General features: G+C 42.7%; 1 protein-coding gene across 5 annotated transcripts in view; it reads right to left on the bottom strand.

Annotated features, from left to right (window-relative positions):
• Positions 1-23,911, bottom strand: part of LOC104991163 (paralemmin-2) — a 517,429-nt gene that overhangs the window by 143,996 nt on the left and 349,522 nt on the right. For all 5 annotated transcript variants that reach the window (XM_010843550.1, XM_010843549.1, XM_010843551.1 and 2 more), the window contains one exon: positions 11,718-11,803. In XM_010843550.1, coding sequence (XP_010841852.1) covers positions 11,718-11,803 — 86 coding nt within the window. The remainder of the gene's footprint in view (positions 1-11,717; positions 11,804-23,911) is intronic.

Raw genomic sequence — 23,911 nt, 5'->3', positions numbered from 1 at the left:
AAACCAATGAGGTACTGATCTCGGCACGGGTTGGGTTTGGAAGCCTTTATTTCTAACGGGAAAAAGTGGATCAGGAGAGATCTGTTGATCAGTTATCAGTTTATTGTACAGAGTGAACCTGCATATCTGTTTGATTTAAAGCTTAATATAATGAACTTAATACATTATCATCCTGAAATGAATAAAGTCACACTAATAGAAGAAATATAAAACCGCAAATAATCTCAAACCACAGTAATCAAATGGATTAGCCTTTTTCTTTACCTCTTTTGCAATACCCCTCCTGCCTAGGGCTGCCAGACTAAGCAAATTAAAACATAAGACAGCCAGTTACATTTAAATTTTGGTAACCAATAATCAATTTCTCAGTATGTCCCATGCAATATTTGGGACATACAAATATTAAAAAATTACTTGTTGCTTATCTAAAATTTGAATCTAATTGGTTGTCCAGTGTATTATCTGGCATAACTTGTCTTGCCTCATGGTTGGAGCTACTCTGCTTTAGCTGATGGTAAAACTAATTTGCATTCATCAACACTCAAATGGAGAGGTTATAACCTTATATAACCTTATAACCTTTTCACCCGAGTTCCAATGCTCATTTTGAAATCTTGGATGATTCATGTAACTTTACTGTGCTCTAGTCACCACATCTGTAAAATGGGATGAACAAGAGTTCCTCCTTTGCAGGGTCATTTGAAGGACTGTATGAGATGGTACACATAAGGGCCCAGCACAGCACTCAGTTCATAGCAAATGCTCAATCAATATTAGTTATGATTATCAGCAGGAGAACATGATGCATAAATAAAATGACAGAGAAGAAGGTGCCTGAGATCTTTCATTTGTGGTACTAGTCCTTATCTATACGTATAATATAAGGAGAGCTATGAATTGTGACTTCACTTATTTGGCCTTCACTTCATTTGACACATAGGGAGCAACACACAGGACTGACAGTAACCAGTATTGTTACACCACAGTGTGCACCAGGGCCTTTTTGCACTATTCTTTGACATAATGCAAAATGTATATTAAACAAAATAAGACAGTGATCCTCGTAGAAGGGGTATGGTAAACGCTGAGCCAATGGTTAGTCCTGGAATGCCTCTCATGCCCCACCCTCACTGCCAACCCTCTTTGAGTTCCAGCACTTTGAATAGTTTCAAGGATGACAAAAATCTGCCATAAAAAGTTTCTTTGGCAAGGGAGCAAATTTAGAACCATCTTTGTGTATGTACCCAATGTAGAAAGGACTGCTGGTCCCAAATGTATTTTTTTGTACAGAGCCTCTGCACAAACCATCCTTTATGTCGTCATCAGTGAATACAAAGGACAACCAGTTAGCACGGCTGGCAACAGAAGGTCCTCAGTAGAATGGCTTTTTAAAAGCAACTTCCAAAGAAAGCTGTAACCTGTGGCCTCTATTCACCACCGGAAGAGCCTAAATGTTTTCCCCCTTTTGTAACAGAGAACATCTGTCGGTCCAGGAGAACAGTCACCCTCCCAGCAGTAAGTTTTATATACAGAGGCAACATCTTCTTTTTATGTGGTTCTGCCATGTCCTTGGTTAGGAAATGCACCCCTTTCAAACAGTTTGACAGCCCCGAATTGCCTAACTGATAGCCATCCTGTTTCTTGCCTAAGCACAACTGAAAAATATTGTCTATGTGGTTAAATGAATTAAACAAGGAATCCAAGGGACAGAGGTGGCTCTACTACCATGGAGAATTCCAGCAGCAAACCAAAATTTAAGCCTGTAAATGCCTAATGGTTACGAAATCAAAACCCCAAACAATGCAAACAGCCAGTGACGCTTTTACAGCCAGTCGATTAATTTCCTTTCATTGCTCCCATCTTTTCTCTATAAAAGTCTCTCCTCAGCCCCTGTGGGGAGAAGGCAATGGCACCCCACTCCAGTACTTTTGCCTAGAAAATCCCATGGACGGAGGAGCCTGGTAGGCTGCAGTCCATGGGGTCGATAGAGTCCGACACGACTGAGCAACTTCACTTTCACTTTTCACTTTCATGCATTGGAGAAGGAAATGGCAACCCACTCTAGTGTTCTTGCCTGGAGAATCCCAGGGATGGGGAAGCCTGGTGGGCTGCCGTCTATGGGGTCGCACAGAGTTGGACACAACTGAAGCGACTTAGCAGCAGCAGCAGCTCCTGTGGGCAGGGCACCACTAACCACTTCCAGTTTGACGCTGCCCAACTCACACGGGATTTTGCTCAAACAACATCTTAAAATTCTTACTATGGCTCAGTTTATCTTTTAGCAATGTGAATAAGTACAAGATGTCTTTCTGAGAAAAAATCTGAGGTGTGTACCAGAATGTTCTGTGCTCCTTTTTGCAAATAGTTTTTCGTCTTTGTATATAAAAGAAGATCATCAAACCAGTCAAGCCTGAAGGAAATCGACCCTGAATATTCAGTGGAAGGAAGCTGAAGCTGAAGCTCCAATACTTTGGCCACCTGACTCGAAGAACTGACTCATTTGAAAAGACCCTGATGCTGGGAAAGATTGAGGGCAGGAGAAGAGGACAACAGAGGATGAGATGGTTGGATGGCATCACTGACTTAATGGATCTGAATTTGAGCAAACTCTGGGAGATAGTGATGGAACAGGGAAGCCTGGCGTGTTGCAATCTATGGGGTCACAAAGAGTCAGACACAACTTAGCGACTGAAAAACAGCAACAAATGTAAGAGTAAAGTGAAGAGGCATTTGGGAATTAGCTGGTATATTTCAAATGGCAGTCAAATCATTTTATATCAACCCAAGATACTTCTTTTAACATGGATTGATGTCGTTCTGTACAATCATCAAATAAACACAATTTGAGAAAACATTGCAGATCCAGACAGATGCTATCGGTGGCTCTAGCAATGAGCCAGCTGAACAAAGGCAAGATACTTCCAGGATGCCAGGGCTGGGCAGGTTACTCCTCAGAAGAACAGAAGCTCTGTAACCAGCAAAGCCCTTTAAAAGCTGACATGCAGCCGCCTCCCAGTAACTTTATTCTGGGACACTGTTCTTGTATGCATGTAAAATGACTGCCTTTCTAGCTTGCCTTGTCCAGAGGATATTAAAATGTTAAGTTGAGGGTTAGCCATCTTTTTTGCTTTTTATTCTTCAGTTCAGTTCAGTTCAGTTCAGTCGCTCAGTCGTGTCTGACTCTTTGCGACCCCATGAATCGCAGCAGGCCAGGCCTCCCTGTCCATCACCAACTTCCGGAGTTCTTAGCAGGATGTATTTAAAATCTGCCTTTGAGAAGACAGGTATTATTATCTATAAATTGTAACACTGAAGTGGTTGCTGGGAGCTGAAGGGAGGAGGGAATGGAGAATTAGTATTTAATGGGTGGAGAGTTTCAGTTTGGGATAATGAAAAAGTCCTGGAGGTAGATGGTGGTAATGGCTGCAGAACAGTACAAATGACATAATGCTGCATAAAAATGGTTAAAAGTGTAAAATTCTGTTATGTGTATTTTACCACAATAAAAAATATAACATTGATAGGCTAAAAATGATGATATTTAAAAAGCTGAGATGTAAGAGGAAAATAACCAGACAGAAGAGAGAGAGAGAGAAAAGAAAGGGAAAGAAACGGAAAGATTGATGAGACACTCCCTCTCCTTCCCAGGGCACTGGTGGGAGAGGTGTCAGTGATCCTAAAGGGAAATGTGAACTGAACCCCCTCCCCTCATCGTTAAGAAGAGGGTCCCTTACTCGGAAAACAATGACTACACACCTGTAATAAGAGAATAACAGAACGTACCCTCTTGTACATAAAGGAAACCAAGCCATTGAAAAATTAACTGTATACAAATGGCGAATAAGCAGATGAAAATATATTCTGCATCACTAGCCTTCAGGGAAATGCACCAGAAGCACAGTAAGTAAGGCGCTGCTTGACACCTAGTGGGGCGGTTCCAACCAAAACACAGACGCTAGCGAGCGCTGGTAAGACGGGGAAAAATCAGAGCCCTCATCCACCGCTGGTGGGAGGGCAACATGGGGCGGCCACTTTGGAGAACAATCAGACAGCTCTTCCAAAAGTTAAACACGGATTTACCACGTGACCCAGCAGTTCCACACCTAGGTTCATATCCACAAAAAATGAACATATGCATCCAAATAAAGACTTGTTTGAGAATATCCGTAACAGAATTATTCGTAATAGCCAAAAGTGGAAACCACCTTACAGTCTACTGACTTAGGAATGGACTAGAGAATAAACCGAAACTCTGGTGCGTCCCTGAGATGAAATCCTACTCAGCATTAAAGGAAACACCGATAGAGACTGCCACACGAATGGACCTCAAAAATGCCAGGCGGAGCGAAAGAAGCCAGACACAAAAGAATTCCATTTTCCTGAAATGTTCAGAACAGGCAAAGCTACAGAGACAGAAATCAGGTTAGTGTTTGCTTGGGACTGGAGGTGAAATGGAGACAAACTGATGGCATAGATGAGGGATCTTACTGGAGTGATGAAAATATTATTAAACTGGATTATGGTAATCATTGGTAAATTTACTAGAAATTATTGTATACTTAAATGTGTGAAATTTATGGTATGTAAATTATGGCTCAATTACGTTTTTAAAAAAGGAACTGTGGGAAAAAAAGAACTGTGATTTAGAGGCTCTAAGAAGTGAAAAACAAACAAAATATAAAGGAAAGTAGCATACGAATTGGAGAAGGCGATAGCACCCCACTCCAGTACTCTTGCCTGGAAAATCCCATGGACGGAGGAGCCTGGTAGGCTGCAGTCCATGAGGTCGCCAAGAGTCAGACACGACTGATCGACTTGACTTTCACTTTTCACTTTCCTGCATTGGGGAAGGAAATGGCAACCCACTCCAGTGTTCTTGCCTGGAGAATCCCAGGGATGGGGGAGCCTGGTGGGCTGCCGTCTCAGGGGTTGCACAGAGTCGGACACGACTGAAGCAACTTAGCAGCAGTAGCAGCAGCAGTAGCATACGAATAGATAACCGACAAGGACCTAACTGTACAGCACAAAGAACTATACTCAATATTTTGTAATAACCTAGATGGAAAAGAATCTGAAAAAGAACATACACACACACACACACATATGTATCTGAATCACTTTGCTGTACACCTGAAACTAACACATCATTGTAAATCAACTACATTTCAGAAAAAAAAAAAAAAATTCTAGCATGAGAGAGAAGCTGGGAGGTAGAAGAGACAGACTATCAGGTGAGAACAAGGGAGTAAGTAGGCTTGAGGAAGGCCAGTGGTCTGCCTTAACTGCAGTCTAGAGAGATGTGTCTTCATTTGTTCATTCATATATTTGCTCATGCAATAACTAACACTCTCGGTTAGGTGCTGGGATGCAGGTCCTCACAGAGATGACGTTCAGGCAGGGAAGACCAAATCTTGTTCAAGGACACTGATGGTTATTTATGTGCCTGGCTCTGTGGGAGCAACACTAGGGCCTGTGAGAGCATGTGACCAACAATACTGGTCAGAAACGGCCAATATCTGAGCCAGAGACTTGAATATAAAGATGGGTTTGCCAGGCTGGGAGAGAGAGGAAGGAAGAGGAAGAGGAAGGAAGCCTTGAAAAAAGCCATGGGTTTTTTAAAGACACAGCACCTGCCTGAGCTAGGTCTTTGGTTCTAATGCAACTGGAAGGCTGGCCAGGATTTAAGCAGGGGTATGTTATCAGATTTGCCTTTTTTTGGTCTTTATTTTTTAATTGAAGTATAGTTGATTTACAATGTTGTGTTAGTTTCAGGTGTATAGCAAAGTTATTCAGTTATATATATATATGTAAATACATATTCAGTTTCATATATATGTACATATACACACAGATACTTTTAGGCTATATAATTATAGGTTATTACAAGATATTGAATATGCACAGTTCCCTGTGCTATGCAGTAGGTCCTTGATGGTTATTTATTTTATACAGTGGTGTGAATTTATTAATCCCAAACTCCATATTCCTCCCCTCTGGTAATGGTAAGTTTGTTTTCTGTATCTATAAGTCTGCTTCTGTTTCATTGATAAGCTCATTTGTTCCATATTTTAGATTCCACATATAACTGATATCATATAGTATTTGTTTTTCTCTTTCTGACTTACTTTACTTAGTAGAATAATCTCTAGTTGCATCCATGTTGCTGCAAATGGCATTATTTCATTCCTTTAAATGGCTAAGAAGTATTCCATTGTGTATGTGTGTTTGTGTGTATCACATCTTCTTTATCCATTCATCTGCTACAGACATTTAGGTTGCTTCCATATCTAGGGTATTGTAAATAGTGCTCCTGTGAACACGGGGGTGCATGTATCTTTTCAAATTAGAGTTTCCTCCATATATACGCCCAGGAGTAGGACTGCTGATCATATGGATTGGCAGAATGATTTAAAAGATCATTCTGGCTACAAATAGGCTGGGTGCAAAGGGCAAGGATGGATCCAGAGACAGACATAGTAGAAGATGGGACTAGAAATGAAATTGCAGTTCTGAGCCTTAGTCAGTTGTAGCCAATTGTCTTAGCCAGCTGGACAACTAGAAAGCCAAGGGCAATGGAGGGATCATATGACCACACCCCATACTGCTTTAGTGAAATGCAAAACAACATTTTCCCAAACTGATCCCCCAAATCACCAAGCGCTTGTTAAAAATGCTAATTCTCACACTCTGTTCTTCTAGATCTGAATTTTGAGAGAAGAAGCCTGGGAAGTTATTTATGTGTATATTTAATACTGCTGCAGACAATTCTCACGGTTAGGCAAGTTTCAGAAAGTATTGATCCATACTTTCGTTTTAAAAGCAATGTCTAGACAAGCAGCAAAACAGATGAAAACATAATATAGAAGTCATCCCAAAATATGATGACCCTTTTCTTCTAGTGAATCGTGATTCAGGCTGAAAAAGGTTAATGGCTCTTTCAAACAAGAACAGTTAAAAACAACTTGTAAAGGGTGTTGTTGTTGTTTTAGTCACTAAGTCATGTCTGACTCTTTTATGTCCCCATGGACTGCAGCTCTCTAGGCTCCTCTATCCATGGGATTTCCCAGGCAATAATACCCAGGGATGGAACCTGCATCTCCAGCATTGCAGGCGGATTCTTTACTACTTAGCCACTTGGGAAGCCCTGTAAAGAGTGAGCATAGTATAAGAAAATGGTGATGGACATGTATAATACTGGCTTTTGGCCTCTATGGTTTGCCGATCTAGAAGAGTAGGTATAATTCTGGGGTAGATCTGAGCACAATGGTTTCCTAGGGCTGCTGTAACAAATTACCACAAACTCAGTGGCCTACATCAACAGAAACTTCATCTCTCACAACTCAAGAGGCCAGAATTCCAAAATCAAGGAATTCGTAGGGCCCTGCTCCCTCTGAAGGTTTTAGGGGAGAATCCTTCCTTGTCTCTTCCAGCTTCTGGTGGCTCTAGGTGTTCTTTGCCTTGGGCTGCATGGAACTCCAACCTTTGTCTCTGTGTTTCCTCTGCTGTCATAAGAACGTGTGTCACTGGACTTAGGTCTACCTGGTTAATCCAGGATGATCTCACCTCAAAATTCTTTTCTTATTTACATCTGCAAAGACTCCTTTTCTGAATAAGGTCACAGTCACAGGTACCAGGACTTAGGACTTGGACACATGGTTTTGAGGGGAAGGAAGGGATTCACCATTCAACCTACTAATAGTAATTTAAAATTGTTGAGCAAGCCTACACGATGCTCCTACCTGTGTCAGTGTATCTACAGGGTGTTTTAAATATAAACGCTCTTAGTTCAACTTTGGGCTTCCCCAGGATTGGGGGATCCACTCTATACAGTATACTTCCTCTAAGCCGTCCATTTTGCAAATCCGCACCCCTGAAGGCTCAGCAGTAAAGAATCCACCAGCAATGCAGGAAACACAGGAGACTCAGGTTTGATCCCTGGGTTGGGAAGATCCCCTGGAGAAGGAAACAGCAACCCATTCCAGTATTGTTGCCTGGGAAATCCCATGGAAAGAGGAACCTGGTGGGCTAAAGTCCATAGGGTCACAAAGAATTGGACACAACTGAGCATGCCCACACGTTAACATTGCTCAGAATGACCAGTTTGTTTATAAATGAATTCACTCATCTGAGCCATGCATATTTTCAGAAGCATGACTTTGTCATTTCAAAATAAGACATGGTATTAAAAGGGTACATATAGTAGACAAAACCACATTCAGACCACTGACATCACAAAAAATGCTGTGCTTTTTTCAGAAAGAAAACTTCTACACATGAAGAAAGGTATGTCTGTTGCAAGAAGAGTAATAGGGAGGAAACCAAAGAATTTTAGTGGTTTCTGCTGATACTCCCCTTGGGAAATGTCAGTGGATCAACTTTTACTGTAATAAATATTTTAACAGAATATTTTGTTTTCCCAGGGCCAAAAGCAGGGATAGGTGATATTACAGGGATACATGAAATAGCTATCAGAAGCAGGAATAGCTGTAGACATATGAATGCATGCTGAGTTGTTTCAGTTGCGTCTGACTCTTCGTGACCCTATGGACTGTAGCCCACCGGGCTCCTCTTCCCATGGAATCTTCCAGGCAAGAATACTGGAGTGGGCTGCCATGCCCTTATCTAGGGGATCTTCCCAACCCAGGGATCGAACCTGCGTCTCTTACATCTCCTGCATTGGCAAGTGGGTTCCTTACCACTAGTGCTACCTGGGAAGCCTGTAGTGACATGAATGAAAGTGAAGTCCCTCAGTCGTGTCCGACTCTTTGCGACCCCATGGACTGTAGCCTATCAGGCTCCTCCACCCACGGGGTTTTCCAGGCAAGAGTGCTGGAGTGGATTGCCATTTCCTTCTCCAGGGGATATTCCCGACCCAGGAATCAAACCCGGGTCTCCCACATTGCAGGCTTTACCATCTGAGCCACCAGGGAAGCTGACATGAATATATGATGAAGTAACATGAATATATGATGACAAATCTGTAGTTAACAAAGATCAGGTACTTATAGACACAGAAAAAAAAAACACAAAAAACTTTAAGACAGACACAAGAGGGGGACTTCCCTTGCAGTCCAGTAGTTAAAACACTGCTTCTGATGCAGAGGGTGTGGGTTCAATCCCTGATTGGAAAACTAAGATCCCAGATAGCACACAGCACAGCCAAAAAGTAAAAATTAAAAGAAAAAAAGACACAAGAGCACGATGGATATATAAAGCAGTGTGGGGTAGGAAAAAGCATAGTACCAAAGGGAAAAAAAATTGATAATTTTTTATAATTGGGAAATCTAATGAAGAAGAATCTAAAAAGAAGTATTTCCCTAAATTACATTCATCTAGAAGTTTCAAGAATCCTTTATTGAGAAGAGATTGGCATTAATAAAGGAACTTAATATTTATAGGGATTTATTGGAGTATTAAATATATTTTTATCTTGCTTAACTTTTCAAAGTATATAGTGTTCTTTCTTCTAAATAGATTCAGTTCTTGTGAACTAAAAATCCTCTATTCTTATAAAATCGGAGAAGGCAATGGCACCCCACTCCAGTACTCTTGCCTGGAAAATCCCATGGATGGAAGAGCCTGGTAGGCTGCAGTCCATGGGGTCACTAAGAGTTCGATAGGACTGAGCGACTTCACTTTCACTTTTCACTTTCATGCATTGGAGAAGGAAATGGCAACCCATTCCAGTGTTCTTGCCTGGAGAATCTCAGGGACAGGGGAGCCTGGTGGGCTGCCGTCTATGGGGTCTCGCAGAGTCGGACACGACTGAAGTGACTTAGCAGCAGCATTCCTATAAAATATTCCCAGGTATTCAATAAAAGAAGATTCCTAAGTGGCTCAGTGGTAAAGAATCCACCTGCCAAGAGACTTGGGAAATGCGAGTTCGATCCCTGGGTTGGGAAGATCCCCTGGAGAAGGAAATGGCAACCTACTCCAATATTCTTGCCAGGGAATTCCCATGGAAAGAGGAGCCTGGCAGGCTACAGCCCATGGGGGTCACAATGAGTCAGACATGACTAAGCATGCACATACGCATGCACATTCAATAAAAAAAGACAGAAAGAGAGGTTGAGGATGACATCAAAGTTGAACAGACCCAAATACAACTTTAGTCAAGATCTTTATACCAGGAGCACGCTGATTATGCAGTAGCCTTATAAAATGGGACTTGGGCAAAATCTGTTTATATCCAAATACACCATTTGCTTTCACAAAACAAACTCTGCAGGTAGACTAGCAATACATCTCAGAAACTAATTCTTAAAATCATGACAAATTTCAAAATAGCACATCTAAATCCATCAAATTCTACTATCAGCAGCCACTTCTCTCAATTCAACCCGGCCAAAGATTTCTCAAACTTCTCAGACTTTGCACTAATAGCTAGGAAAATACCAATACATCATTACAATATATATTTTTAACTTATAAGTTCAACTAAACATAATGACAAGCAAACAAATTTTTAGCACTGGATAATTATTATCTAGATTAGTTGACTCATTTAACCAACAGGCTATTTTTCCATCTTATAATACATTTCATGATTGTATTTTTCTTTGCTTTCTCTAACATTTTTAACAGATAACACAAATTCAGCCATCACCTTACAAAGAAAAGCTTGAATAAATTCATCCTGTATATTCTTTCGTACAACTTCTACTAAAAAATCCAGAGTGAAATCTCTAGTGATATCTCAATATTAAAAAAGGACATTACGTTTCCATTTTCCAAGAAAACTTTCGAAGTGGCATTTATTTAAATTCTTTTCATTCAAGCAAAAATGTTAGAAAGCCCTCCCACTCCCGATCTTTGTTCAGTTCAGTTCAGTCGCTCAGTCGTGTCCGACTCTTTGCGACTCCATGGACTGCAGCATGCCAGGCTTCCCTGTATAAACAGAATTCCAAGAGAGGAAGACTGTTCCTTTGTGTCTATTCCAGTAATAGAAGGGAAGTAATGGTGTCTGATATATTTTGCTACAGACTCCTTAATCTAGGCAATGATTACAAATTCATGCATTTAATTTGAACAGTGATAATTAGGTTGATTTCCAGATGACTCATTTTGTAAACCTTTGGCCATTAGCGTGTTCCATCTGGAGTGGGCCATGTGCTGCCTTCCCGCTGACATCAGTGGAAATCTTGAGTCAAGATCAAAGCTACTTTATGCCTCTGACCTTTCTTCACAATGCACAGTGGGGCCCGAGTTTCTCAGCTCAGAATTTTCAGATTTGCTTTGCTGTCCCCATGGGGTTACACTTGCAGACAGTCAACCTGTAGACGTTTACTGAAGACCCTACAACCAGTCCATTGGAAATCACAAGTCTTGGATTCTAGTTTTCAGGTGATTTCCTAATGCAGGCCCCAAATTTCAGCAAATCTTATTCTAGTTGACCCACTGAGGTCAGTGAATAGAGAACCCCAGTGGGGTGAGGGGTAGTACTCATTTTACCCCCAGAAATCCTCCATAGGCTCACTTTCCTCCAGAGCCACGGTCCCCCACCTTTTTGGCACCAGGGACCGATTTTGTGGAAGACAATTTTTCCATGGACAAGGAGTGGGGGTGGATGGTTTCAGGATGATTCAAGTGTGTTACACGTACTTTCTTTCTATGTAATGCCAATGTTGATCTGACAGGAGGTTACTGGTAGCCCAGGGGTTGGGGCCCCTGCTATAGAGATGCACGTAGAGAATCACACTAGAGAAAGGATGCCTTACCTTGACAGTCATGTCTGCGCTGGATGATGCTATGGCCTCTGAGGTTATATCATCTCGTGTTAGCAGCACACTCTCCCACCCAACTCCTGAAAAAAAAAAAAAAAATGAATGCCATTTGAGCCAAGTGCATTCAGTTGGCATGGATGGAAACTACTTTGCAGCTTTCAAGTCCATGTGACGTGTAAAGGAAATCAGTGATTATCCACAGTTCACCTGCCTGGCAGTTAACAGGAAAGCTTCCTTTCAGAAATGTGGTCAGTCAGCACCTCTTGTTTTCACCTAATCTCCAAGTTTGGAGTCGTCATCTAAATCTTGTATGTTATGGTTTAATCACTGTCATGTCTGACTCTTGCCAACCCATGGACTATAGCCCTCCAGGCTCCTCTGTCCATAGGATTTTCCAGGCAAGAATACTGGAGTGGGTTGCCATTTCGTTCTCCAGGGGATCTTTCCAACCCAGGGATCAAACTCGGGTCTCCTGCATTGCAGGCAGATTCTTTACCGACTGAGTTACCAGGGAAGCCCTAACCCCAGGATATATATATATATATATCTTGTATGTTATAGAAAGTGCTATTCCTAGTCCAGAGTGGAGAAGACGTTAAAATGAACTCCTCTAGAATCCAGGCCTCATACTGAGGTCTTATGTGGGGCTTAAAGTGACTCCCATAACACAGAAATCTGTCCATCTGAATCTAATTCAATACCCAATAGAAATGACTCCAGATTATTTACTGTCCTAGATTCTACACACCTGCTGAAAAGAACTGAGTTTATACTCATGTTTAAAATCTATATATGTTTCTCCCCAAGTCTTAATACATGTTAGCTCCTTTTTTCTTAAGCTGTCAGACAGGCTCTGAGAGGAGACATCTGGCAAGAGACAAGGTTTTGCTCTCTCCAGCCTCCAAAAAGATATCAGGGGCTTCTGTTTGAAAAGCCCACATCACAATATAGTAAAACTACACTAATTTAAATGCAGTTGTGTGTGTGCATGGAGGTGGAATTGTCTATAATAGTGAAAAGTCTGAAGTAATGACCGGTTATTTTTAAAAACAATATTGCAAGTCAAGTCATCTTCCTAAAAGCTAAGAAGGTAACACTCAGCAGAGTTTCTCAGGGTCTACTTCAATAAGCAGATACAAATTTTATAACTGGTATAACAACTGCCTACTGGGATATGAGTGTTCATAGCCTAAAGTATTAAAAAGATTATTTTTTAGAACAGACTAAAACTATTTAATATTAATTTACAATATTGATTTTCTTGTATAATTTTCCCTAAGGAAAACTCAAGGGCAATATTCATGCCAGACCTGTGTGAATCACCCAAATTCTACATTTCAACTGTCAAGCATTATGCTAAATGAGAACTGGAACGTTTTTCTGTTTGCCACTTAGTAAATATTTTAGGTTCTGTGGTCAGACCACTTCTGTTGCAGCTTCTAAAGCTGCCATTATTGAGAGAAAGCAGCCAGAGATAACATATAAGCAAATGGACATGACTGGGTTCCAATAAAACTTTATTTAAAAAAAAAAACAAACAGGCATTGGCCAGATTTGGCTCATGAGACGTGCATTTCCAGCCTCTGTGCTAAGTCAAGAAACCAGAGATGTATCTAGGAAAGATTGTTATACTTTGGCATTTTTCTAAGGATCAACTGGACAATCAGGGGTGAAACTATAGGAGTAGTTTGCAATTACATGACACTTTAAATAAACTAATATGAAATTAATTCAATTTTAATATGTTAGCACTGATTGCATTGCCTTATTTTATATTCTGAATCCTTGAGAGTTTCATTTCACAGGAATTGTGCACCATGGATTACTCAAGATCCATGGGCTATAATTTATTGCAGAGTGTAAACAGTTGTCTCTCACTGGGTTGTAGAAATTGGGTCAGAGAAGTTTGATGACTTGCCCTACAATTTCCTCTCAGGAAAGTTGTGGGCTTTGTCTTAAATGCACATTTCTGGGAAAGAAATCTTGTTTCCACACGAACAAATTATTTCCCAGACATATCTTGCATTTAACTAAAACCCTTTCTGGTTTAAGCCACTGTTGGTACCTACTGGAACTGGCCAGCAGAGAGACACAGATATTGGGCATGGACAAATATATGATTTTTAATTATAGAATAATTTGACTTTTTTTTTGCGCTTTTGACTTTTCCCATATGCGCTGTGTGGCATATGGGATCTTAGTTCCCCATCTAGTAATCGAACCCGTGCCCCTTGCTCTGGAAGCGCAAAGTCCAGACCATTGGATCTCCAGGGAAGTCCCTAATATGAATTATTGTTCAGCAAATGTTTGGAGCCCTTCTCTCCCACTGTGGGAGAAATTTTCTTCCCTGTCCTACTGATGTTTGCCTTGGCAAATAGGATGTTAGTGGATATCATTCGAGCAAAGGTTTGAAATGGGCTTGTGTGGTGACATTTGCCCTCTTGCTCTTCTGCTCTAGCATGAGAAGGACATGCCCCAGTTGATTTTAAAGGAAATGAGAGTCATGGGGAATTGACTTGAACCCGGTCTGCACCTTGGAGCTAAGCCAAGTCTAGATCAGCCAATCCCCAGCTCAACTGCATATGCATGATAATAAAAGTGATTCCGTTTTGGGATGATTTGTCAAGCAACATTATTCTAACAGTAGCTGAAAGATATAATCTATCACCAAAATTATACATGAAAATCATTTAAATAAAGCACTTTTATCTTTAACTGTGCAAATATAATTCCTTTTGTTGCATATAATTCATTTACAAGTATTAATTTCCATCTCTATATATTATATCCCATTTTGGGAACAATTTTTCCTCTGCTACAATCATTCCTTTCGTAAGCAATACTGTATTTATTACAGGATATATGGCTATAGGGAGAAGGCAATGGCACCCTACTCCAGTACTCCTGCCTGGAAAATCCCATGGACGGAGGAGCCTGGTAGGCTGCAATCCACGGGGTTGCTAAGAGTCAGACACGACTGAGCGACTTCACTTTCACTTTTCACTTTCATGCATTGGAGAAGGAAATGGCAACCTACTCCAGTGTTCTTGCCTGGAGAATCCCAGGGACGGTGGGGCCTGGTGGGCTGCTGTCTATGGGGTTGCACAGAGTTGGACACGACTGAAGCAACTTAGCAGCAGCAGCATATGGCCATACGAAAGAGACATGAGACATCAATTCATATGTATTATCAATATATAATTTGATATATAATATAGAATATATGTAATTCACTTAGTGTAGTTTTACCTACTGTACTTTCAAATAACCACTTTTATAGCTTCCCTTCTCCCTTTGCTCAATCTTACTTACAATTTTTTTAAAAAAACCATATTTTATATTATTCATACAATCCCTAGCAATACTATATTATTTTTATTCCATTTTTAAAAGGCTGGATCAAACCTTCAGGAAAAAAACAACCTTTCTCTCCCAGAAGAGAATAACTTTGCCTTTCTCTGTAGTGGAAAAACTGAGACCCATCTACTTGTAGCTAAGGGATTCTTATAAATACTCCATCAGGGAGAGTTTTATAAAGATCTTGCAGCAATAAATCATATCTGCCATGAATTTGTTGTTGTTGCTTTTTATATACCTCCTTATTTAGCTTCACAGTCAGATAAATACATCCCTTTGCCCAAGCTTCCAGTTCCCTGGCGCCCACATCCCTGGGTCTCTGTTCCCAGGGTGCACTCTACTGATTGTCTTGGCCCTTCTCTGTTGATTTCTGTTGGGAATAATACATGTATTGTTGACAGGATAGTGCAAGCAAAAGGAAGGAGGCTTGGTGAGGAAGCAACTGATGGCATCCAGGGAACATGGGCTGACTTCCTTAATTCTGATCCTGGCTAGTACTGAAAATAAATAAAAATGAAGGGTCCAAGGCCCAGAGGGAAAGGGGAGCACTGCACGGGAGGGTGCCGGTTGTGCCCAGACCCGCTGGAATCACCATGTGTCACGAGGTGAAAGCAGGTTAAGAAAGAGAGAAAGACAAATCAGCATAGACTCTTATATTTGCAAGAGAGTGGACCCCTGCTCTAGCCCATCTATCCACACAGATTTTAGATAGATCGTTGGACAAAGCAGGTGGCTGAGGGGGTTACAAGTGCTCTTCGCCAAATGCTCCCCCTTATTCCTTCCTCTCGTGGACACATAACAGGATTTCACTTCCTAACCTCCTTAGAGTTGGTGAGGTCAGGTGATTAGTTCTGGCTGATGGGTATGGGTGCAGTGGCATCGATCGCTTCCAGGCTGGAACAGTTAATTGCTGATGACAGACCCTCCAGGGCACCCTTCCCCTCCAAAATGGTGAAAGGCAGTGTTCCATACAGTGACAATTTTGTTAGCGTAAGGCCCAACTAAGAGAGTAACATAAAGCACAGATATGGCCAACCCATAAGGGCCATCAAGTCAGATGCGTGAGAACTAAACCTTTATTATTTTAAGCCATAGGCCTGGGGCTGTTTATTACACTAGTATAACATAGCCTAGCCTCAGGAAAGGATGGACGGAGCCCTTTCAGACCTGCCATCCCCTCCCATCTCCAGTTCCTACCCACCTCCAGTTCCTATTATAGCAAGGTCTTTAGATAAATCTGTGTTCTATCCTCTAAACAAATTCTACCCTTTAAATTTTGTCTCCTAAGCAGGTTTTAACGGCCCATACTTTCCTTGGGGGCCACTCTCTGACTCCACTGTGTTCAGCGCTTATTGCACAGGTCAGCTGCATCTCATGAAGGATTTCGGTTCTAAAGACAAAAGGCACAAAGCTGCATGATCAAAACTGCCCTTGAAAATCCCTTAAATCTCCCATACAGTCCAGTTAGCACCATACTTCAGAAAGCCCAACAGAACCACTTCTGTTCCAGCTTTAGAACAGACCATTTCTCCTTTTAAGTATGAGATGTTGCTGTTGGCTTGTACTAAGGATCATGTTATACAAAAAAATACAGATCTTGAAACTCTAGGATGTCTCCATGTTTGGAGATGCCCAAACAGAGAGATAGAAGGAGCTAAGACCACTAGCAGAAACAACAGATTAACACCTTCCTTGTCATCCTCCCACTGGGGTGTGTGATATAGAATGCTTTGGGGCTTCCCTGGTAGCTCAGACAGTATAAAGAATCTGCCTGCAATGAGGGAGACCCAGGTTCCATCCCTGGGGCGGGAAGATCCCCTGGAGAAGGGAATGGCTCCCCACTTCAGTATTCTTGCCTGAGAATTTGTGGACAAAGGAGCCTGGAGGACTACAGTCCATGGGGTTGCAAAGAGTTGGACCCAACTGAGCGATTTCCCCATTCTATTGTTTTCCTCTATTTCTTTGCGTTGATTGCTGAGGAAGGCTTTCTTATCTCTCTTTGCTATTCTTTGGAACTCTTCATTCAAATGGGTATATAGTTCCTTTTCTCCTTTGCCTTTAGCTTCTCGCTGTAAAAGTGCTGCACTCAATATGCCAGAAAATTTGGAAAACTTAGCCGTGGCCACAGGACTGGAAAAGGTCAGTTTTCATTATAACACCAAAAAAAGGCAATGCCAAAGAATGCTCAAACTACCACACAATTGCACTCATCTCACACGCTAGCAAAGTAATGCTCAAAATTCTCCAAGCCAGGCTTCAACAGTACATGAATTGTGAACTTCCAGATGTTCAAGCTGGATTTAGAAAAGGCAGAGGAACCAGAGATCAAATTGCCAACATCCGTTGGATCATCAAAAAAGCAAGAGAGTTCCAGAAAAACATCTACTTTTGCTTTATTGACTACACCAAAGCCTTTGACTGTGCGGATCACAACAAATTGTGAAAAATTCTTAAAGAGATGGGAATACCAGATGACCTGACCTGCCTCCTGAGAAATCTATATTCAAATCAAGAGGCAACAATTAGAACTGGACGTGGAAAAACAGACTGGTTCCAAATCGGGAAAGGAATACGCCAAGGCTGTATATTATCACCCTGCTTATTTAACTTATATGCAGAGTACATCATGCGAAATGCCAGGCTGGATGAAGCACAAACAGGAATCAAGACTGCAGGGAGAAATATCAATAACCTCAGTTATACAGCTGACACCTCCCTTATGGCTGAAAGGGAAGAACTAAAGAGCCTCTAGAGTGACATTTCCACCTTCTCCCTCTGCTGTGAACTCACATCCCTGATCATTAGCCCTGCTTTTTGGGCTTGAGCAGGAAAAGCCCTTAAGCGTGTCTGTGTGATAGAATCGGCTCCTTCATGCCACCTTAGAAGGCCCTTAGCAACTAACCCATAAGGACCTGTGGACAGGGAGTGTACCTGATGCCCAGTTAGTCTCCGCCAGTGTCTGTTAAATGAGCAATGTTAGTTTGGGGGCAGCCAGGTGAGGGGGAGCTTCAGAGTGGGGCCTAGTTAGCAGCAGAGTTCACTCAAAGGAGAAGAGAGAAACACAAAGGAAAGGGTATGAAGGGAGCTGGTAATGACAGGGGCTGGGACCCGGGACCCATTACCGGAGTGCTTGCACCTGGACAAATCTTCAAGCAACAGAAACAAAGAAACAATAAGGAACTAAAAATAACTGCACGTTTGCACATTTGGGGCAATTATGAACAATAAGATACAAAAAGGCCACACACTGTCATTTCTGAGATGCCAGGAGCAAAGGCAGTGTGCTGACGATCCCCCCCACACACAGTACCACCAAGGGGATGGGCATGCCACCTTAGCTATGCCTCCTGTCCTACCCACGGACCCACCCCTGTTGTTACCCCATTTAAGGACCCAAGCAGCTCCTCTCAGGGAGCCAGCAACGGCACCTGTTCCTTGTTATCACCCTGTCGTGGAGCATGAGTCCCAGTAAAGCCTTTCCTACAATTCTCATCTGGCCTGTAATCAATTTCTACTGAAGGAAGAGTCCAAGGATCCAGGTTGGTAACAGTTAACAGTCCCACTTTTGAGCTGATTCACTCCAGATGCTGAAGAAACAGGCTGTGACTGGTCGTTTCTCCCAGAGGCAGGCAAGTCCTAGTGGCTCTAGGTACTTGCCATTAAACCCCTGGAGGTGCAGTCACCAGATATAGAACATCTGGGTGGTGAGACCCTTTGTGCCTCGAAGACAGGGCTGACCCTTCACCAGCCCCACCTCCATGCCCACCTCACCCTTTGGGGTTGCAAAGAGTTGGACGTGACTTAGCGACTGAACAGCAACCATCTTATATACAAAACGTGGACCCATTGTGAAAATTTCATCGATCACAATGAAAGAACGGGGTTAGGGCCTGGGTCCCTCTGTGTCTAAAGTCTCTTCCTTCTTCAAGTCTTGGAATTGAGGTTCAGCTAGATATTTCTCCGTTTAATTGTCGTTGGCTCCCTTTGGGTTTGAAAAAAAAAAAAATCTCACTTTGTTCTTTGAAAAGTTCTCAGCATGGTGGTTATTAAAATTTAGCGGAACTTTAGAACAATGATTTGCCTCTAAATACTTGGCTTTGGGAAACCCCACCCAAGGATTAGCTGATGGGACTTGCTTCCTCTGGATGGGAAGCCCCACCCGGGTGCTTGGAGGAGCAGAGCAGGATGTGACCCCACCCCAGCTCACCCAACTCCAGGTGGTGGCTCATCCTTGCCCCAGAGCCCCAGCTTTCTCTTTCTTGGGGCAGATGGAAGGGCCAGGTCCTAGGGTCCCTAGAAGCAATGGTAGCAGGGGCATTCCCCTCCTCTCTTGGCTGCTCTCATTGAGAAGTTGTTGATGTTCAGTTGCTAAGTTGTGTCCGACTCTTTGCAACCCCATGGACTGCAGCACGCCAGGCTTCCCTGTCCTTCACCATCTCCCAGAGTTTGGTCAAACCCATGTCCACTGAGTTGACGACACCATCCAACCATCTCATCCTCTGTTGCCCCCTTTTCCTCCTGCCCTCAATCTTTCCCAGCATCAGGGTCTTTTCCAATGAGTCGGCTCTTCGCATCATGTGGCCAAAGAACAGGAGCTTCAGCTTCAGCATCAGCCCTTGCAGTGAATATTCAGTTGATTTCCTTTAGGATTGACTGGTTTGATCCCCTCTTTGAGGAGAGTTCACTGGAAAAGAGAAAGTTTACCATTTGAACTATGAGTTATGTTCCTCAAACTCACTGAGGCCACTGGTCTTGGCCCCTGTCCAACTCCTATACCTTCCCAAGTAAGGAAGTTTGTCTGGGTGCCTCTCAGGGGTAGGTGTTCAGGGAGCTCAAAAATAAGACCTCAATGTCTTGTTGAGTGTTCCCCATGCCCCCTCCACTCCACTGCTCTCCCCACCAGCATGGCCACAATAATATCAATCATGACAGCTAAACTGATGAGTCAAGCACTTGGTCTTCATAGGTATCACCTCATTCAATCCTCATACAATACAGGGATATGAGGCAAGTATAATATTATCCCCACTTTACAGAGGAGAAAACTGAGACTTAGAAAATGTAGAAGTAATCTAGCAAGTGATGCAATGAGCACTCTGACCTCAGAGGTTATCTGCCTAACGAGTTACCTTACCACCATCCCCAAAGATCTCTTGTTTTCAGGGATTGGTAAACAGGAAATTTGAGGACATACTGAAAAAAAAACAAGATTTGCAGAGGGGTAATTTTTTTCCTGGAGATTCCCATTCAAGATGGTTTCTGAGCTCACACTGAGCAGATCAAATAAAGGCTTTGTGGTGGGGTTTCTGGAGACACGTAAAGCTGAGGCTGACACTGAATCCAGCCCAGGGCAGTTCAGTAAACAGTCATGAGGGGTTTATAGGGCCTCTCTGGGTCAGCTAGGATGGGGCGGTTCTCCTTTCAGACAGGAAAAGCTCCGGGCACAGTCCTGTGGGATGCCGTGACAACCAAGTTCTGCAGAGGGTGCCCTGCGCGGCAGAACCTCTGAAAGATGGACAAGGATTAAGACTCTGAAAGAACTGAGTGCCTCTGAGCTCCACCTTGGGTTCAGACACTCCTCAAGAAAACCCTGGGACAAAAACCCTGGGTGATCTCAGAGGCAAGCATGTGGTAGAGAAGTGGAAACTCAGAGCACCCTGGGCTGGGGAAAAAAAAAAAAATACATAGCTTGCTCTCTCCCTGTAAGCATGTGGTAGGAAGGAGTAACAACAATAATAATAGCAGGTTATCATTTCCTGAGAGCTAATTATGTGCTCTTGATTGTGCTTAAACATATATTACCTAACAATCAGAAACCCTACATAAAGTAGGCACTAGTTTTTAAAATTTATTTGTTTTTAATTGGAGGACAACTGCTTTACAGTATTGTGTTGGTTTCTGCCATACATCAACATGAATCAGCCATAGGTACACATATGTCCCCTCCTATTTTTAATCTTTATTTTTTGGGTAGCAAAAATGAAGCTTAGAGAAGTGAATAATTTGCCCAAGAACACCTAACAGTAAGGAACACATTTGGGATGTGAATAAAGCTCTATATGAGGCTGTTACTAATCACTTCTGCTCACTAAGGTGTCCACAGTGAGAAGGGCAAGGATCCTCTTGAGACCGGGACAATACATGGACGCACATACCTGCCTGTCACATGCACACACTTTTATGTACACACATGTACACACACGTACACACACATGCGCAGACACCTGTGCTTGTGTGCACAACTGTAGACCCATGTATACACATATGCATAACCCATGAAGTGTGAAGCTACAACTACTTTTCAGCTATGATCTGCTATATGCTCTGGAGTCTCAGACCTCCTTTGAAGAAGAAAAAAGCCTTTCTCACTGACAGTATCTGAGGGTAAATGGGAAACTAGGTGTTTCATCTCTTGCTCGATTCTCAAAGGTGAATTTTATGTGAAGTGGGAGGCAGATTCCAAATGCACAAAAATGAGCGCAAAAAGGATCACGCTTGTGTTGAAAATGAGTTTTACAAGACACTGGAGGCCCGAGGCAATTTTGAAAATGGTTTGTTTGGGCTCACCCGAACCAGTTCTCAGAAATTAAAGCCTTTTTAGGCAACCCTGCTCCTTGCAGCAAACTCAAGGGACTGTTCAAACTCAGGGTCCCCGCTGAGAGTGGTAAAGAACCTGCCTGCCAACACAGGAGACTTAAGAGATGTGGGTTCAATCCCTGGGTCAGGAAGATCCCCTGGAGAAGGAAATGGCAACCCACTCCAGTATTCTTGTCTGGAGAATCCTTTGGACAGAGGAGCCTGGTGGGCTACAGTCCATGGGGTTGCAAAGAGTCAAACACGACTGAGAGACTTAGCACACTCTCAGACTTTAGAGAATTAACAGCTTAAAGCCTGGTTTACCCTCAAGTTAATTTGCAGATATTATCACTCAAGGGAGCTCCCCTAATAAGTCCAGTAAGGATTCTGTTATAGTCTCCACAATATCCTATTAGCTTTGCCAGCCTGATTTTAAAATATTTATTAATACTTTGTTTGGCTGCCCCAGTCTGAGTTATGGCATATGGGATCTAGCTCCCTGACAGCAATAGAACCCAGGCCCCTTGCATTGGGAGCACAGAGTCCCAGCCACGGGACCACCAGGAAAGTCCCTGCCAGCCTGGTTTATAGGTTGGAAAGATATTTGATATTTAGTCCCCAAACATGTCATATAAAATTAAATAAATTAAACATACTGTAAATCAACTATACTTCAATAAATATAAAAAATAAAATAAAACTGGCAAAGAGTGAAAAAAATTATGTACAAAGCCAAACCACCATCTTGGATCCAGTTCTTGTGCAAAGGAGATCCACTGAAGACAGGGCATAGTGACATGGAGTCCTTGGGCTCTTTGGCTGGCTTCCCTGATAGCTCAGTTGGTAAAGAATCTGCCTGCAATGCAGGAGACCTCGTTCGATTCCTGGGTTGTGAAGATCCACTGGAGAAGGGATAGGCTACCCGCTCCAGTATTATTGGGTTTCCCTTGTGGCTCAGCTGGTAAAAGATCTGCCTGCAACATGGGAGACCTCGGTTTGATCCCTGGGTTGAGAAGATCCCCTGGAGAAGGGAAAGGCTACCCACTCCAGTATTCTGGCCTGGAGAATTCTATGGACAGTCCAGGGGTCACAAAGAGTCAGACGTGACTGAATGACTTTCACTCACTTGGACTCTCTGGAGGGTCAATCACCCAGTTGGTACCCTTTCCCTCTCTTGGTTGTGAAAAGACTGCCATGGACGGAAGGCACAGTGGAGAGCATGGCCCTTGGAGACATGAAGAAGCTGGGCTCCACCATGCCTTTTCCCACCTGCTGCCTCCTCTCCAGCCTCACTTCCACTGCACCAGTTCAGGTTTCCAGAGGTCTCCCAAATCAGATCCGTCTTCCATATCATCACCACCATTACTTCTCAGAAATGTAACTGTGTTCACATCCTTCCCGACCTCATTGCATTTCTTCTCTGTGTCTGGCATAGTGCTTGGGCTGGGGAGAATCAGGCGGGAAGACCTGGTTCCAGGCCCTCAGGAAGGTGGTGGTCTGGAAGGAGGTTTTCTCTGGGCCATCTGCTTTACAGCATTGCCCCACTCCCTTGCTGTATGGGGCATCCCTTGGCTAGGTGGCCAGGATGTTACATTTCTGCCCTGAGTTCTGGGCTTCCTGCCAATGCCTCCTCTGCTTCCGTGGGGTGGTGGGGCACTGTGGTGCTATCAGGTAACCCCTGGGAGCTCACTCGGCCATTCAGAAAACCCACCTGAATCAAGTAAAAGTATATTGGGGGGGGGTATATTTTTAGAAGAACCTTCTGGAAAATTCAGAAAGGTTCTCAGAACTATCATCAGTCCAGAAGCTACAAATGGTGACCCTTCCAGCTTGTAGGTGTGCTTTGTCAAGTCTGCAAGGCTCTGTTGTTGCTTTAAGTGATTTAGTTGCCAAGATTCAAAATTCTTTAGAATTGACACAAACATCTAGTATCTCTTGAGAAAAATGAGAAGATTTGGCAAAACTAGGCCCAGCAGCCACTGCTCTACCTGGCAGCAACTGCCAAGAGCTGTGTAACTACCTTTATCCATGAGATCTGCCTGCTCTGAGGCCTCAGTTTCCACCACCCTCTCGTTTTATTTGTGGGTTGATGTCACTCACTAATGTTGACCGTCTGGCCCTTAATGGCATCTGAATTTGCCATCCCAATCTGGTTTAATTGCCACAATATCCCTCATGAGGAGACTGAGAAAAGTTGTGAATTAATCCCATTTCAAACTTTTTTCCAAAAAATTGATGTCTAGTTGATTTATAAT

The sequence above is a fragment of the Bison bison genome, unplaced genomic scaffold (genome assembly GCF_000754665.1).
Source record: "Bison bison bison isolate TAMUID 2011002044 unplaced genomic scaffold, Bison_UMD1.0 scf7180017864183, whole genome shotgun sequence".
Taxonomy (NCBI): domain Eukaryota; kingdom Metazoa; phylum Chordata; class Mammalia; order Artiodactyla; family Bovidae; genus Bison; species Bison bison.
The sequence above is the reverse complement of the archived record's forward strand: the minus strand, read 5'-3'. Positions and strand labels throughout refer to the sequence as shown.